We start from the raw sequence: 18,412 nt of genomic DNA, 5'->3' as shown, positions 1-18,412 counted from the left end.
TTGTTTTTGCTTTTATATAGAAAACGTATGCTTCAACATAGCACGGAATTACGTACAACGTATTCCGGAATTATGTTAGGAGCCAAATTTTCTCACGGAATTAGAGACAAACTAGAGGTGCCGTAAAATAACAACTATTTCTATAAATTAAAGGCTACGACGTTAAATAATGTTCTAAATTCATCTTATAATAACAGTCTTTCGAATAAAATTTTCATTCCTATCGCCTTTCTACTTTTTCTGAAAATCATCTTCAAAGTAGCAAATGCCTTAATATACTGTAATATGGTACATTTACCTTATGTTGTACGTGTATATACGTTATTATTTTCAAATCCTTTGCTATTGCATCTTTGCTATTAAGGTAATAACCTGCCCTGTCGGTTGTAATGTCTACATAAACTTTCTATCCAACCGTATATAACGCAGACGGATATACGGTCCATAGGTGCATATTAGTATTACAAAAAATAAAAATCTTTCATACGGGTAATAATAAATATATTTAATTTATATATAGTGGAGACTCGATTATCCTGTCCACTGTTATTACCAAGAGATACGAATACCCATGAGAGTTACTTATATGATATTTTTTATGAATAAGCATTAACGCGGACCGAGCCACGAAAAGAATAGTGTTAATAATGATTCATATGTACAAAAAACTCTTTTCTTTAAACATTCAATTTTATCCCTGTTTAGATTAGTAGCATTAGTCCGGTTAATCGAGTCTTCACTGTAATATTACTTTGCATACATAATTACGAGTATAGACTTAAAGCTATCAGTTGTCAACGTTTCCAGCGGTAGCCACCAAACAGACTCAATACAATGTGGTGGAACCAGTTTTTGCGCTTGATCTCGCGCTCGTATTTCGCGTCTGTGCGGAACGCGCGCCACTCTTCGCGCTTCTGAGAGTCTTTAGGTCCATAAGTAGGCTATTTGCGGAATGATCTCTTTACGGTCTGTAACAATTACAAATACAATAACAATTTTATTATCTCAATATTCTAGTGGCCAGAATCTATTTAGACTGTGAAACTTCATTAGGAACTCAAATTGAATCCACGACTGCCAATAAAAATGATGTAAGTTTGTTTTACTTAAACAAATATAGGTATTCAACTATGTTAGTTATTTAAAAAGTGCTCAACACAGTGACAGGCGCAGCACTTAAATTACAGTATCTACTAAAATACGCTTGCTAAAGAATTCTTGCACTTCTACGCATTTGTACAACGCGTACGCGCACAAAAAGTAAAATGTTTGCACAATACTAATATGTAGGTACTACGTACAGTAATTTTTGTGAGGTCCAGATATTAGTTACACCACGCCTAATATCATTTGATGTAAGCGACATCCATGTAGAATTGCTAATTACTAAAAGATACTGAGTAACATATTTTAGGTTGCCCAATACTGCATGGACGCGCTGAAGTTAATCTTAATTAAAAATAATAATTGATTGAGGTTGCGGGTTGTATGGCTTATCCGCTTTTTTTAAAAACACTAAAATAATAATAGAAGAATTCTAATCAGGCCCACTCATAGTACGAATCTACCAAAACTTTAAGCCGTAGGCGACAGCACTTAAAAAATTAAGAACAAAAGAAAAACATCGTGTTAAAAAAACGCTCTTGAAGCGTAAAACCTACTAGAACAGACACTTTCTATAATTTATTGTTGAATAATCATCATTACTGGCAATTAACAGTTCTACATGACATGATTCAGAAGCGTTCGTTGAAAATTCGAATCCTGATGTACACCATCGCGCCGGTGACTTCTCAAACCGATTCGAGCCGGAAACACACGACTGCAATTTTGGCAGCAGGTTTATATTATATCTATGTAACAATAAAAATTCAATTAAACTTACCTCAAGCCAGCTATCTGATCTGTATTTCCAGAATGTTAATCCCATGAAAATCGGAATCAACGCAATTCCTGTATATTGCAGAACATAACCGGCGACTGTAAAAACAAATTGCACAAATTGAATGGTAGTCACGACTTGACTTCAACCCAATATCTTATGAAATAAAAGGAAATCGTTAAGTTACTGGAGTACTGAATTTAAAAATTCATAAAGTACTCTGTAGCTTGCGACTGATTCCGTGCAAGCTATAACCTTTTTAGATAAAACAAATAATATATATACATAATTTGCGACTCGCATATTATATTATGTAAGCTCTAATGTATGGGTTTTCGGTTACTACCGGAGCGCGGTATCATCAGCTCGTATTTTTTTATGGATGCCGTAAACGACTATTAATTTCTTCATTCCTACTTCACAAGATAACTCAAAACACGTTGCGTGAAGTCATCCAAAATTAGCAGAAGCGAACCGATTCGCCGTAAGAGAATTTTATTTTAACTTAATAGATTTTTTATTATATCATTTTACAAATTGGAATTATATATGAAACATGTAGTATAAGCTGCCTTCCTGCATTGTTATTAAATTAGTCACATGAAGCAATAGAGACAAAAGAAAGTAATAGAAAAACTACATACTGTATGCTCCTTGTGGGTATCGGTAAGTGTCTCCAAACAGTAGATCATCCGTGGTGACGAGAGCGTAAATGAAAACGATCACCATCATGATCGGAGTTACGATTGCCCAACAGATTCTCCAATAAAACGAAGTTTTTATACCCAACATAAATTCGACATCGAGGCATAAATTCTCCAGGCCTTGGGGATAAGAAATTATAGATATTGTAATTACATAATATAAAGAAGTAAGTAACAATAAAAAGAATAAATATTTTGTATTTTAATTATATGTAATTAAAGTCAACTCACGCCGGCCAGTGAAAGCTGTACGATCATACAAGAGGTCATAAAATATGTTACCTTATTTATGAACAAACAAAAAGTTAATTACAATAAGCTAAAAACAAACAAATAGCTTTAAAATCTCACCGTATATCCAGAAGACACCGATAGTTTCAGTAATAGCAGCAAACAATCTCATGAATGTACCTCCGTAATAGTCCACGAGTTCCAATATGTACTGACCGCCCTAAAATCACAAATGACAGTTTAATTTTCGTTTAAAATTATATTTGAGAACACACAATGTGCTTGAAAATGCGTGTTGCGTTAACTCTACACAAGAGAAGGATATACGCAGGGAGAGTTTTTGGGTGGAACCGCTGCATTATCACCGCTGCTTTTTTTTCATGGGGATAATCCTCTTGGATCCCTTCGTACATATGCAAGGTAGACGGGCTATGTCAGATTTTTAGCTACTAAAAACCCATGGTAGTCCCCATGAGCACACAAATCACAAAATGATTTTAGAAATATATAACAAAATATGTTAAAAATAAATAAAGATTCATTCATTGCAAATTAGGATACATTTTTCAAATAGATAATATGCTAAAAGGGTTGCACAATATGGACAACACATTCGCACACAAATATAGGTATGGATAAAATTAATCAGCATGAACTAAGTAATTGAATTTGAATAATATTTAAGAACAATGACACAAATTGGAAAAGCTTAGCATTTGATTTGATATTGTCCTTACCGGCGTAACATAAATCAGACCAACAAGGAAACCGACTGTGCAGGTCGCGGAAGATATGTAGATTGTTGGCACACGGGGGAACGTGTCCAGTAGTATAGTATTTAATGTGGATAATAAAGCCACACCAGAGCCGACTCCTAATACGGCCATCATTAAAAAAAAGAGAACCGCGAAAAGCTGAAATAAAAAGAATTTGTGTGTTTAATTTGTTTATGTACCTATAATGCTTATAATGACATAGCCCGGTTGTTGGTCAGTGATAACCAGACCGATGGATATGATTAAATTACATGTTTTAAAATATACCTATGACCTATTATCTACCGGTACTGGTTATATAAATTTATTCCTATTCAATTTATTTGTATGTTTTATAATTCATAAAACTTCCGGCTACTAAGTAATTGACTGTTGATTGATGACGTATAAAATCAATTACAGTGCCATACACCACTATCACAAATAGTAATCTAAAATCAAGTCCATGTGAGAATGCACTACGAGTGCAGAAACAGCACTACTAAACTATTACGAGGCTAGGTAATAATAAAAGCTTATCCTTGAGACAATTACATTGAGATTGCTTGGATAGCGGATATTGATTTGCACATGAACGCCGAAAAGGAATCGTGTGCTGTTATCAGTCATAAGATACAATAATTATGACCTATTAATCACAGTAATGCGCAATTTAAGGCTAATTAAATAACTGAGCCTCATTAATCTTAATCATATAAGCTATCGTAAGGACGGATCGTATTAATAAATACTCGACAACGATTGATATTTGTGTTTAATGTGCCAAATTACTTGCGGTACGAAAGGTGATTGGGCGATCGCATCTGGGTACGAAATGAAGGCCAGACTGGTGCCGCCGGTTCCAATGACTTGGCCCACATCATCGTAATTCAACTGGTAGGCCAAATTACCCAACACTCCGAATATAGTTATGCCAGAAATCAAACTTGTAAACGTATCCAAGGTGGTCACGATCATCGAATCTCTGGAAATAATATCAAATTCATTGATTATAATTGGTGCAATAATATGTTAGTCCAGAACCATATTACTGTATAATTTTGTGTTATTACAGTGTTACCCTACCTAGTTGGGTGGTAACCCAACTAGGGTCGACTGGGCGGTTTCAGTGGAGTCATCGGTGTTGAGACACACGACTATAGAAGTGTATTTTATTGTGTGTCTTTGAGTATTATTAAAATATATCCACACTCTAGGTACAATTCTTTACAACAATATATTTATGTCAGTAGTAACTTGCATTTTTTAAAGACTTATAAATGATAGTTAAATGTAAAACTCATATAACTGATACACGGGAGCAGTAAAAGTCATAAATATATTACGAACCTGTAAACATTTTGTGAAAACTTGTTGTATGAAGCAAACATGATAAGAGTTCCAGAGCAGACAGAGAGGGAGAAGAATACTTGAGTGATAGCCGCATACCACACCTGAAAATTATAAAAAATAAAAGTAATAATGTACGATAATTGTTGAATTATAGTATGCAATTGGAATGTATGTAAAACTTTACCCTAATTTCTAATATCTTGGCCCAATCGGGTGTAATGAAGAAGAGGATACCTTTACCCGCTCCGGGTAATGTAACTGCTCTGCAAAAAGAATAAGCAATTAAGATAAAAATATGAAAAACACTTGTATAAAAATCTTTGCACAGCAATTGTGTATTATATTGACTATTCTGTTAAAAAAAATCTTTCATAAAACTGAGCTAAAACTCATATACAAAATATATTTACCTATTATAAACTTGATTCCTTAATATATTAATTTATTAATTATATGTATAAGTAAATAAAATGTAACCCACCTAATCAACAAAATGAAAATCACAACATATGGGAACAAAGCTAAGAAATAAGCAGCTTTTCCGGAGCTTTTCACACCACGAGCAACGATTATGAAAATAATAATCCAAGATGCCAAGAGGCACAATGTTAAATCCCATAGAGGTGCTCCTGTTAAAAAAAAATAAAGCAATATTCGATATTTATCATATATATTTTTAAAATGTTGGAACCATTCCTACAGAGTGCAGACATGTTTGACTACGACATCAATACCTGCCCGGCCGACTCAACAAGCTAGTACCTAACGATGATAGTAGATCGAGATAGATCTATAGCGAAACTATATTCGCTGCCATTTTGTCCATACCAAATCCCAATCAGAATAAAGTATGCTTAAGTTGCCAACAAAACAAATATTTTGATTAATTTATTCTTACTATCGACGCGTAGTTAGCGGTCGAGATAGTTTATAGGAATAGGCCGTATGCGGCCTCTATCTATGGGTGGTTAGTGGTGATCCACACGATTGTGTGTCGGTCTATGCGATAGCAATTTCACTGAGCAATTTCATTATAATCGCATTTTTTTATTTTTACTTCTTTTAATTTTAAAGCATATCAAAGTAAGGGTTGAAAAAGTCTTATTTATATTCACGATACTCACCAATTCCATCGTGAATGCCATCAGGTTGGCGTAGAACCGTCTGCCTAAAAAGATATTACAAAATAGTTATTTGAAAAACGGTGTTTTAATTTAAGGGAGCGTTACGAAAAAATATGAGGGGGTAGAAATAAAAAATATAAATGAGTAAAAGAATGCCGTAAAGTAAATAAATTCTGTTATCTATGTATCTCCTACAAATGTATATATATGTAAGTAAATCAGTATGCGAAAATATAAATACATTAAGTGCGTATTACAATTGCTTTTCAAAGATACCCACTTACATTATTACTCTATTGAAATAGAGAGTTAATCTACTCTAGTCAAATTGACTTTGACCGAATTTGTTAGGTACCTACTGACTCGGTGGTACGTGTGTAGGTATGTAGATGTTATCCACTGTTTTAATGTATTATACCTACATAATAGATCCTAATCATTCGAGATAACTAAATAGTATGCATGAGAACCTTAAACATAATTAAAATTACTGATATAAATTGCTTCTTTTTTTTTCAAATAGATCAAGGAAATAATAAAATATTTGTAAAAAATTCAACCGCTCTTTCATGTAGAAACCTTTGTCTGGACTTGTAAATTACATAACAGAGATAGTTGAATTGTAAAAAAGGTACCTACATGTTTGTTATAGGTTTTTTTCCCAAAAAGTGTTGAGGATAAGTAGGTATATACAGAATATTGGTAAAGCCTCATTCGTGAGCTTCCATGGTTCGACAGCGAAGAATATGTAAAGTTAACGTAATTCAGAAAGCTCTTAAGTGGAAGTGCAGCGTCATTGTTTGCAAATTTTATGCCAATTTTAACATAGACACAAATAAAATACTTAAATTATTCATCTACTCCTAAAAGCAGCGATAGACTAGTTGGTTGTGGAATGGACTGCCAAGACGAATGTCCGCAAGTTAAAATCCCAAAGGCACGCTCCTGAGTTTTCAAAAACAATATGTGTCTATTCTTTGTGAATTATCGCTTGCTTTAACGGTGAAGGAAAACATTGTTAGGAAATCTGCATACCTGAAAGGTTCTCTATAGGAATTTCGGGGGTGTGTTAAGTACCAATCCGCTCTAGTCCAGCGTGATGGACTAAGATCTAATCCCTCTCAGTAGTAGAGGAGGCCCGTGCCCAACAGTAGGACAGTATATACTAGAGGGCTGATATTATTATGATGTTATATTCATCTACTTACGTAAAGTAATACTCAGCACTGCTTACAGCTTTCCCACCAATTTCAGATTCATTTGCGGCATGGCCCGAGGGAACGCAGTTTACCCATTCTGGGTGACATATTGACCACGGGAGGGTGGAATTAAAACTAACAGCTAAATAGTAAAGGCAGAGAGCTATTATCGAGACGTAATAAGAGAGTACATATGAAGCACCGAGAGCCTGTGCGTATCCAGTGCCTAAAACAAAAATATTCAAACTTATAATTATTGGAACAACGTAGGTCCCCATACCGTTTGTTATTATAGCATAACATTAGAAATGAAAGAAAGAAATGTTTTAAAGTTACTGAGGAAGAAAAGCTCCCATCCAAAACATAAATGTGATTATGTTTTGCTTAGCTCTCATGAGCTAAGTTCAATACTATGATATATGCCTTGGTTTTAGACTTCAGTGACAAAAGAAGTGAGATCTAAAGGGGTGCCAAGTTCAACGGTCACTCCTGGATTTGAAATACGACATAAAATACTTTATAACTACTTAAAATATAATTTCTTTTAATAAGTTAGAATAATATATTGAAGCCAAACTTAGCTAGTATGAACTAGGCTTGACACGCTACCGCGTATCTAGATCTTAAGGACACCATCACCAAAAAAAAAATGTACTTTTTTATTAGTTATGTAATTTGTATGTGGTTATTTATTCTTAGGTTACATTTTTATATAACATATAATAATAGAACCAAAGAATTCCTAGTGTGGTACCACATTTATTTTTAATTTTCTTTATGTTGTGTTTTAGTCATTATGTATATGTTTCGTAAATAGTGAATGTTGTGACCGCTTCAAACAAGTGTTACTTTTAAGTATTTGTATTTTTTTGTTATGTACAAAATATTGAAACGGCTACTAGCTGCCTTATAATATAAATAATAAATAATTAAAAAAATAGTATGGAACACATTGTCGATATTTAGGTACGATGATATAAAATTAGGAAATCATAAATAAAACCATAAAAGCCAAAGTGGCTAAAAACATTTCTGATCTATTTTTTATGACTGGAAGTAGAGATTAATATATTCATTATTATAAGCTTACGTTACATAGCTATTTAATTTTTTTTCACTAAGCTTATTTCTGTTTACAGAGTAGCAGAATGAACTTATACCCAATACGCGGTGTTAGTCTTATATTCCTATATTTTACTGTATCTACTGTGTATGTAGGGTAAGTACTGTGAGTAAACTATGAAAGGAATGTTGCTTACCTTTCATGGCAGGGGACATGGCCCATATTTTAACACCATTTGAATTACTGAATTGGCCAAGAACTGTCTCTAAGAAATACATAGGTTTACCTATAACTAATAATACTATGATATAAGGTATGAGGAAAGCTCCACCACCATTTTGATATGCCACAAACGGAAATCTCCAAACGTTTCCTAAACCAACCGAAGTGGCAATGCATGACATCAAGAATTCAAGTTGATTATCCCAGTACGGTCTCTCGATGGCAGCTTCATTATTCTGGAAGGAAGATTTCATATGCAATTAAGTTAAAACAAATTAGTGATTATCTATGTAGTAAAATCGGGTAACATGGCCATACGGAAGAGATGTCAAATCCAAAAAATAACATTTTCACTCGCTGTATGGAACTTATTATTTGTTGGTTCACTTCGTGCAGTGCGTCAACATTAATACAAGATTTTTGCATTAAATACTTTAGTGATAATACATGATAAATGAAAATTAGTTAATATTATAATTTTATCATTAATGTAAAAAATTCAAAATTAATGTTAATAATAAATAATAATATCAGCCCTGTATTATATACTTGCCCACTGCTGAGCACGGGCCTCCTCTACTACTGAGAGGGATTAGGCCCTAGTCCACCACGCTGGCCTAGTGCGGATTGGTAGACTTCACACACCTTTGAAATTCCTATAGAGAACTTTTCAGATGTGCAGGTTTCCTCACGATGTTTTCCCTCACCGTTAAAGCGAACGACAAATTCACAAAGAATACACACATGATTTTTATAAAAGTCAGAGGTGTGTGCCCTTGGGATTTGAACCTGCGGACATCCGTCTCGGCAGTCCGTTCCACGCCCAACTAGGCTATCGCCGCTTTTTAAATTAATGTTATTTATTCTATTTAATAATCAGAATTTATCGTATGTTGTATGAAATTAAATAAAGCTTTATAATTATATTATTATTATTACATGATAAAAGTAAGTGTATATTTTAAGTTAAGTAGACAGTCAAAGAAGTAAACTTTAACGTATATATAATAAAATAGCGCCAGGGTTGTTTATACTTTTATATAAAATATGTGTCCCTCTACCCTGGATAATAAGGAGAAATAACTTTAGCTGATCTAGATGAAATGAGTAAGTATATAGAATGAGTATATACGTCACGAAAATTTTACATGACGTGCCAGTTTGTAGTTACTATTTGTAAAATGAGTAAGATTTCTAGACACTTCGTAACTATCTTTCCCTATTATATATAGGCTTAAGGCTGGCACAAGTATGATTTTAATAAAGCTTATTAAAGCTATGAGGTGGCTAAAAATAATTTTAAAGGAAAATAATTATTACACCGTAGATTTACAAACTGGCTTTCCCCCGGGGCACATACGAGAGAATTGACCAGTAGTAATTTATTAAAAATAATTACGTTACTTATCCGCTATAATTTTTATTTTTCTTATTTTCAAATAGTTTAGTGTTCAAAAATTAATTAAAAGTTAATTTTGCTTAGTAATAATGATAGTTTTATTTACCAGCTTCATAAAAATTATGGCCATCATACTCTGACTTACCCATATAATATATAATGAGTAGTAGAGCAAAATTGGTGCACACCCCGACCCACTGGACGTACGGGATTCAAATTTGGTACGTGTATTCCAATGGCGAACGGTCCACATAACCCGATTCCTGCCGCCTTCCTTTTTATAACTTATGTAAAATATAATTATCACTGTAACGATTTGCAAACCGCATTCATGCATATTCGTAATACCTATTATGTTGTGTCGGATTACCTTTGAGACAATGTAATTCTTCGCCACTGGTGTATTCTTCTGATGATTTAGCTAGCCAATAAGAAGGGATTTTTGGAACTTGAACCAGTTCGGGAAAAGGATCATAGAAGTTCTTAAGGACTTATCTGTATCTTAGAAGCAGGCCGCCATGGGGTGGTAAAGTGTTAAATTTAGGTTCGTTACTATCGATATTTAAATCTCTCTTTTATTGTAAGTACTGAAAATTTAAGCCTTTGTAAGCATGAACAAAATTTTAATGAACAACACGAGATTTTTTTTATAGATAGAGGTTTAAAAAAAATTCATGCATGATAATGACGATGTGTAAACACACCAAACGAAAGTATTTTTGAAACTTAGTTTTTTAAAATAAAAATAATAAGTAATGTTTGAAAATTCCAGATATTTTATAAGTAAAATATTTTTTATATCTAATGGTCCTATATTTACACAATAATGTTGTTAGTTTCCAAAAATACTTAAATAGTATTCATCAATCTTTATTTATTTAAATGAAAAAACAATAAAATATCGGATTCTTTATCTCTTATCTTCAAAAGTGACGAGCTTCCCTTACATTTTGTGTCTTATTTTACCCCCCTTGAGGACTATTTTTCCAATTAATCGACGTAACTAACTTTTATCTATAATAATGACTAAACTCCGTACAAATACTCATCGCCCTATCAACCCTTTTTAGCGGACATTTTTTTTTTTTGTGCCATGTAAGGCACTCTAAAACAAAAACTCATTCTTCTTCAGTCCGTAGCTAGAGATATAAAATAAAATATAATACTCAAAATATTTTACTAATTAAAATTAATCGTTAAAGAAGGCTGATAATCTTTTCTATAATGTTAAGGCTGGATGTAAAAATATGAAATTGTAAAATAAAAGCCATCATTTTAACAAACAAATTATGGAAATTCTGGTGATTTTGGCAATCTGAGAGCTAAGGTTTAAAATATATAGTAAAAGTAAGATTATGTTACAATCTACAAGTCCCCAGCAATGTGTATAATTCGGGCATTCTATGCATTTAATAATAAAATAATACGCAGCTCGGGGTCAAGAAGTTGACGCTGTGATATCCCCGTGCTGCGAAAACCACATAAAACCATCAGTACTGCACCTGATCTCTTTCCGGTCGTGTCAGATTGCCATCTCACCGGACAATGATAGTGAAGGAACACAGAGTACACCTGTGTATTGGTCACATATTTGTGCACTGTAATATTTCCTGCTACCTGGCTTATCTGCGTTAAAATTGGCCGCCGCGATTCGGCTAAGAGGGATTCATTGTAAAACAATTCCATAGCTATAAAACTAAATTACTTACATTGTTATCTTAATTGCCTATGTATTAAACAGTATAGTACAATAATCTACTTATAAAAAGTGTGCATATTATTATAAGTACATATATCCCGTGGAGGCTATGTGCTACCGACGGCGCTGAATATTTGGCTGACTTGTTTGTCTTCCTTAATGTATTGTTTTATTACAGATAATTTTAAACTTAATATGAAATATGTAAAAATGTTTGAATTGAGACATAATCTCAGATTTGCTCTAAATCACCGTCTACAAACTAGGTACCTAATCAATATTAGGTATTAAATTGTTAGCATGCTAAATCACATTTAGCATTTCACAAATTAAATAGTTACAAACTTTCGTAAAGTACTAATTAACTCGAACGTTAGGTGGTTTTGCAATAGCAGCGCAAGCGTGCACGCTCTCTTAAATGCTAGTGCTAATACTAACTCGGCCTGTTTTGAATGGAGGAGTAAGTAAGAAAAAAGGCGCGAGAGACGCTACGTGCGGAGTTACCCATTGAATTGTTTATATTTTTGGAAAATTGCAGAATATTAGGCCGAATAATATTGCACACAATAATATCTATTATGCCAGAATAAATGAATTAAAGTCTTTTTATGAAAAAAAAATCTCATTCTACTAGGTACTTACTATATTACTACTTATAATACACATTCTATATTCTAGAATATACAATTTAATAGCAAAATATCATTTTAATGAAATGTATTGAAGGTAAATTAGCGTTAAATAAAAAAAAATGACTTTAACTTAGTCCGTTGATTGCGCGCAAATTGCTATTTCTACATGGTGCATTATAATTTGCGAATTATATTTCTCCAATTAAAATCCATACAATTTTAATTCATGCGTCATATTAGCAAATAGCATTATCATAGTTCTTTAGCATGCTAAGACATGAAAATTAGCATGCTTACGAACTTAATTCGAAATAGCAATAATTGCATCACTAGTAGATAGATTGGTACCTACCAATCTATGCCCTGCACACATTATAACTACAAAATGATGGGTTAAAAGTTTAAAAAAAACTCCAGACATGTGTGAAATTTGTTTTAAAATTCGTAAATGGACAATATTTTCTTTGAATCGATTTATTATTTGTAAATATGTCCATGTTTAATAATAACGTACCTATACTTGTTATTTTATAGCACCTGCTATATCTTTCCATAAAAAATATATCAATTAAGTAATTATCAAACGTTATTTAACTTTTATTATTAAGTGATAGGCGATGTGGACTCATGTCTGTTTTCTTTTTAATACACAATAAAATATGTCTACAAAGCAGAATTCACACTCTACTTCGTAAACACTTCAAATGGTAAAAACATACCTACATATTTAATTTGGAGTTTGTAGTACACATTTAAATATATAATTATTTAAATATATAATTATTTTCAGAAAAACTAGTTTATACATTAGAATATAACGAAACCTTTAATAAGTAGGTAAACATTAAAATTAAACTATTTTACGAATTTTATCGCGGTTTTAATATTTGATGAGCGGATGAACAACACCTCAGTCCCCCGCGTGACCACGAAGGCTGCAAAGTCTTCGAAACGTCGGGAGAAAGGTAAAATATTAAAACCGCGATAAAATTCGTAAAATAGTTTAATTTAAATGTCTAACATTCGCGTAAACTTAAGAAAGGGGAGTCGTGTCTTTAATCCTAAACTGTGTCTCATAACCAAGCATGTTATCTAAACCTTAGTTTAGATACCAGGAAATGGTTATAAAATGTTAACAACTGCAGAAATAATATGATAAGGTTTATAAATATGTCAATAAAGATTACGTTTCATTGAAAGTAATCGGAATTAATATATCATAAAAAATTTCGTTCTTCATATTTATAAATCCGCATTAATTAATACCTATAACTTGAAGAAGACTATGTTTCAACTACCGCCAGAAATCATTTCGATAAACCCCGATGTAAAGTCAATTGTAACGATGTCCGACATTTTTAAATAACTCATACCTATCTACTCTACTACACGACTCACGGCACTGTGTCACAACTTGACATGGTGAAAGTGGTATTTAGATATTTTCCTCGTATTCGATTAATTACATAATGTTATAATATTGTTAAAAGAGATATAATTTACCTAAAAGTAATCTAGTGCTAGTTTTGCTTATTGTGTATTGGATCTAGTTATAAATTATAGGTATTTTAAAAAAACCTTCATACTATAAAGAATGTAAAGGGGATGAAGTCTTAGCAAATTCCATAAACTTTTCTAAAAGACATCGGTTATGCCCAGTACCCACTCCCAACCATGGTATGTTGAGACATGTGCCTATCATACGCTAATAAATTGAATTAAGCTAATATCTAAAATTTAAAAAATATATAGCTACGTCCATGTCAAATTCTCGTATAATATCAGCCCATTTGAACCAATTTCAAAATTATAAATATATCGTGATGTTATCATAACGATATCAACAATCGATCCCCTCCTAAGTCGCCACGGCGTTAATCCTAAATCGTAATTCAACTAAGCCAGTAGATACAATTTACTTAAACTTACTAATAATTTAAACACTCTTGAAATGATAACAGCAATTGCCTTAATTAATTTAAAAATATTGACTACATTAATTTTAATTTTATCGTATCTTTTCGAAAAATTATTCCCTTGGAAAACATCTTTCACAAATAGTGTTTCCAGGTCGTCAAACTTAATAGCCGGACAGATCAGGCAATTTGGCCGGACAATTGGGAAAAAATATCGGACACCCGACATTATGAAGCATTCTGCGTCTTGGGGCCGTATTTATAAATCAATCCCATCTTTGAGTAAAATCTTAAGTAAACTTTAATGTATTGAATCATTTGATAAACCAGGCTAAGGCTGTCATTTAAGAGCTTGTGCTCAGCTCAGTCGGCGATATTACATAAGCAAAACTCAGCTGTCAAAATCCGTCACATTATTATTGTGACTGAATTGTTAATTGAGAAATGATTGAGATGATTTTTATATGGGTTTATTAAAAATAAGAACTATCCATACTTTTATAACAACCATAATTTAAGGACGTCACGTCTTATATCGCACTTCAGTACGAAACTGAGTTGTATCTGTTAATACGGCGCCTATTATCACACAGTGTTCAGCTCTTGCTCACTCGCGAGTCACGCTTGCCCGAGGCGAGGTGAGCCGCCACCGCACCGATTACTCGAACGACCACTTGATTGGTCAAATGTAAAACACCTAACAGAAACTGGACCAGACGGACACCAATTAATTTGGCCGGACAAGCATTAAAAGAGCCTAATTATGTCCGGCTTTATCCAGACGCCTGGCAACGCTACTCACGAATGATATTTTCGAAGAAAAAGCGATCTATAAGTTATACGCTGCGTCCATGTCATTGCCGCTAAGTGAATGGGTCCAAACGCTTTTATACGTGCACAGTAATGTGAGTCCACTGCATCTGATGGTCAGTAGATTGAGGTACAAATGGAATGTCAGTTAACGAGAGACGATTATCTCTCGCCAGTCGACATTAGTATGCCGGCTTTTTTTAACTTAACTTTATGTTAGAACTCTACATGCGTGGTGGTAATTGAAAATTTTAATAACATATTAAGTTCGGAAAAAATAAAAATATGATTCATCATTAGCCTATCTTATATAAAAATAAGGAATTGGATAATTTTAGAGGTAAATTATTTCATTGTCTCTTATTACTAACTTATCTTAAAGACGCCACACAAAAACTACCAATGTGAAGTTAAAAAATAAAATTTTACAAAAGTATCTTTGTGCCGATTATTATATTTCTTGTCTAAAAACCAATCATTGGTTAAAGTTCTCAGTTCAGTTCAGACTGTCATTTTGCACAAGGGCTCCATACACAATGTTGAAATGCTCTAACCAAGTATCTTTCTAAATAAATCACCAAATTAAAGGATTGTATGAGAGGTAATAAATAGATAATATAATATAAAGTTTTGATATTTGAGCTTCTGTTTACAAACAATTGTTAGTTGTATCAGTGTTTTTGGATATTAATTCCAAAATATTTTATACTTAACAGACGTATAGCCTCGGCCGGTAAGCTTTACAAGCGTATAAATTTTGATTATAAGGGGTAACTAGATTTAATTTGGGATGAAGTCCGTATGCAAGTTCGTATTTATTTTAATCAGAGGCATATAAATTAGTATTTAGATTTCTATATATGTTACTTCTTTCTTTCTATATATGGCAACCTGTATAATCCGACATGATAAATGCTATACAATATTTAGGCAATATATAAAATCCCTATAGCGCCCAGGTATTGTATGGATCATTTTATACTTTGCTTATACATTTTATACAATACCGTATATGCCGGTATAATAGGTACCAGTTACAGGTATAAAGGGATTTTTTTGTTTAAAATAAGTATATTTATTTTTGGTGCTCGGCACGCGCAGTGCTGCTTACACATATATAATACAATTTTCAACGTTACCTAACTAACTTGAAGATTTGTATGATATAACTTTTCAAATCCCAAAGAATACATCGTAAAAAACCATATTACATTTTATTTGCCAGTCATTTTTTATGTAAAGACGTACCTAATTACATATCAATGATAAATGTAGATCACAATATATTTACTTTACACATTACCGGTGGACTAGCAGCTATGTAATATAATGCCTAGTTAAAGTATTTAAGGGAAAACAATATTCATAATTATATTTTACACCTTGCCTGGACACTTCAGGCACTCTATACATTGCCTTAGCACTGTTTACAAGGCATGCGTATATATGCATATATATGTATAAGTAGGTACACATTGCCAGTGACATATACAAATGAGAGATAAATTCTGTCAGGGTTTATTAAAAATACTGTAGGTGTAAAATAGAAGTATTTTAATATGAAATGGGCACCAAATATGTTTTTTTTTTTATTATCCCTTTTAGGTGTAGATAAATGGCCTTAGTTTAATTCAAGATGTTTAATGTTATAGTATCAAAACATATTATTTTGATTCCTGAGGTCACTGTATTAGAATCTAAGCTAGTAAAATAATAAATTACTTACTTTGCCTTCGTTTAACATATCTGTTGATTTTTCAGAAACTTTAACAGGGTCTAAACTTCGTGAGTTCGCATTGTCAGGTTCGAATCCTATATTTAATTGGCCTTCATTGTCAGCCCTTAAGGCTTTACTTGGTTCCTAAATAAAGGAAAAACACATTTTTTTAAATAAAACATTGATTCATATTTCACAAATTATTTAGACTAATAGAAAACTATTTCACCATTTCGCGGATGTTGGTGTCTGAATACAATAGCAAATGCTTTCTGAGTTACTGGCAGAAATAATCTCCTTCCCAATAAAATATATCGGAAAGATAAATTACTCAGATAATGTGCAGGATTATCTTGTTTATCGACTATTGCCCGCGGCTCCGCCCGCGTTATAAAGTTTTTCGGGCTAAAGTTTTCCGTTATAAAAGTCACGATATATATTTTCCCGGGAGCCTATGTTCTTCCCATGGTCTCAAACTGTCTCCATACCAAATTTTATCCTAATACGTTGGGTAGTTTTTGAGTTTAACACGTTCGGGCGGACCGATGCAGCGGGGACTTTGTTTTATGATATATTTTTGTAGAACTTTTTAAGAGGAACAATCCCGTCATACATTATTGTTGTATAACTTTAACCGTTTACGCAGCGCACGCAACAGAAGCTCTCAAAACTAATAAATTGTCCCCGTTTTTGCATCATGTTTCATTACTGCTCCGCTCCTATTGGTCATAGCGTGACGATATATAATCTATAGCACTCCAGGAACAAAGGGCTATCCAACACAAAAATATTTTTTCAGTTCGAACCGGTAGTTCCTGAGATTAGCGATTACTGCTCCGCTCCTATTGGGCATAGCGTGATGATATATATAGCCTATAGCATTCCAAGAACAAAGGGCTATCTAACACAAAAAGAATTATTCAGTTCAAACTCCTAGTTTATGAGATTAGCCATTACTGCTCTGCTCCTATTGGTCATAGCGTGATGATATATAGCCTATAACACTTCACGAACAAAGGGCTATCCAATACAAAATGATTTTTTTAGTTCGAACTGGTAGTTCCTGAGATTAGCCATTACTGCTCTGCTCCTATTGGGTATAGCGTGATGATATATAGCCTATAGCACTCCATGAACAAAAGGCTATCCAACGCAAAAAAAAAAATTCAGTTTGAACCGGTAGTTCCTGAGATTAGCCATTACTGCTCCGCTCCTATTGGGTATAGCGTGATGATATATAGCCTATAGCACTCCACGAACAAAGGGCTATCCAACGCAAAAGAATTTTTCAGTTCGGACCGGTAGTTCCTGAGATTAGGCATTACTGCTCCGCTCCTATTGGGTATAGCGTGATGATATATAGCCTATAGCACTCCACGAACATAGGGCTATCCAACGCAAAAAGAATTTTTCAGTTAGGACCGGTAGTTCCTGAGATTAGCGCGTTCAAACAAACAAACAAACAAACAAACTCTTTAGCTTTATATAATAGTATAGATTAAACAACGCGTGCCATGACGATGCCAAAGAAAAATCTTATGTATAGGGAATTATGCATAAAAGGGATTTAATGTCTCGAGTTAAAATGTATGATAATAAATAATAATAATATCAGCCCTGTATTATACTGAGAGGGATTAGGCCTTAGTCAACCACGCAGGCCTAGTATTGGTAAACTTAACACACCAAACCTTTGAAGTACAAAT

The 18,412-nt window shown here is 33.2% G+C and overlaps 1 protein-coding gene across 1 annotated transcript; it reads right to left on the bottom strand.

Moving 5' to 3' along the window:
* Nucleotides 1-484: 484 nt before the first annotated feature.
* LOC115451882 (sodium-dependent nutrient amino acid transporter 1) lies at nt 485-17,000 on the bottom strand. The gene is made up of 14 exons (XM_037447307.1): nt 16,936-17,000; nt 16,716-16,850; nt 8,508-8,769; nt 7,258-7,474; nt 6,050-6,093; nt 5,407-5,554; nt 5,110-5,188; nt 4,923-5,026; nt 4,365-4,557; nt 3,555-3,731; nt 2,938-3,037; nt 2,527-2,706; nt 1,886-1,980; nt 485-968 (listed from the first exon to the last, which is right to left on the bottom strand). Exons 1-14 carry the CDS (start codon nt 16,936-16,938, stop codon nt 942-944), a joined length of 1,764 nt encoding a protein of 587 aa, XP_037303204.1. The 5' UTR covers nt 16,939-17,000; the 3' UTR covers nt 485-941.
* Between the last annotated feature and the right edge of the window lie 1,412 nt (nt 17,001-18,412).

The sequence above is a fragment of the Manduca sexta genome, unplaced genomic scaffold (assembly GCF_014839805.1).
Source record: "Manduca sexta isolate Smith_Timp_Sample1 unplaced genomic scaffold, JHU_Msex_v1.0 HiC_scaffold_881, whole genome shotgun sequence".
In the NCBI taxonomy this organism is placed as follows: Eukaryota; Metazoa; Arthropoda; class Insecta; order Lepidoptera; family Sphingidae; genus Manduca; species Manduca sexta.
The sequence above is the reverse complement of the archived record's forward strand: the minus strand, read 5'-3'. Positions and strand labels throughout refer to the sequence as shown.

What these genes read in the sequence shown, in the direction of transcription:
- LOC115451882 (XM_037447307.1), bottom strand. An exon ending in CATGTCCCCTGCCATGAAAG is followed by an intron (nt 7,475 to 8,507) that starts GTAAGCAACATT and finishes TTTTTGTTTTAG; the next exon opens with GCACTGGATACGCACAGGCT. An exon ending in CCAAGATATTAGAAATTAGG is followed by an intron (nt 5,027 to 5,109) that starts GTAAAGTTTTAC and finishes TATAATTTTCAG; the next exon opens with GTGTGGTATGCGGCTATCAC.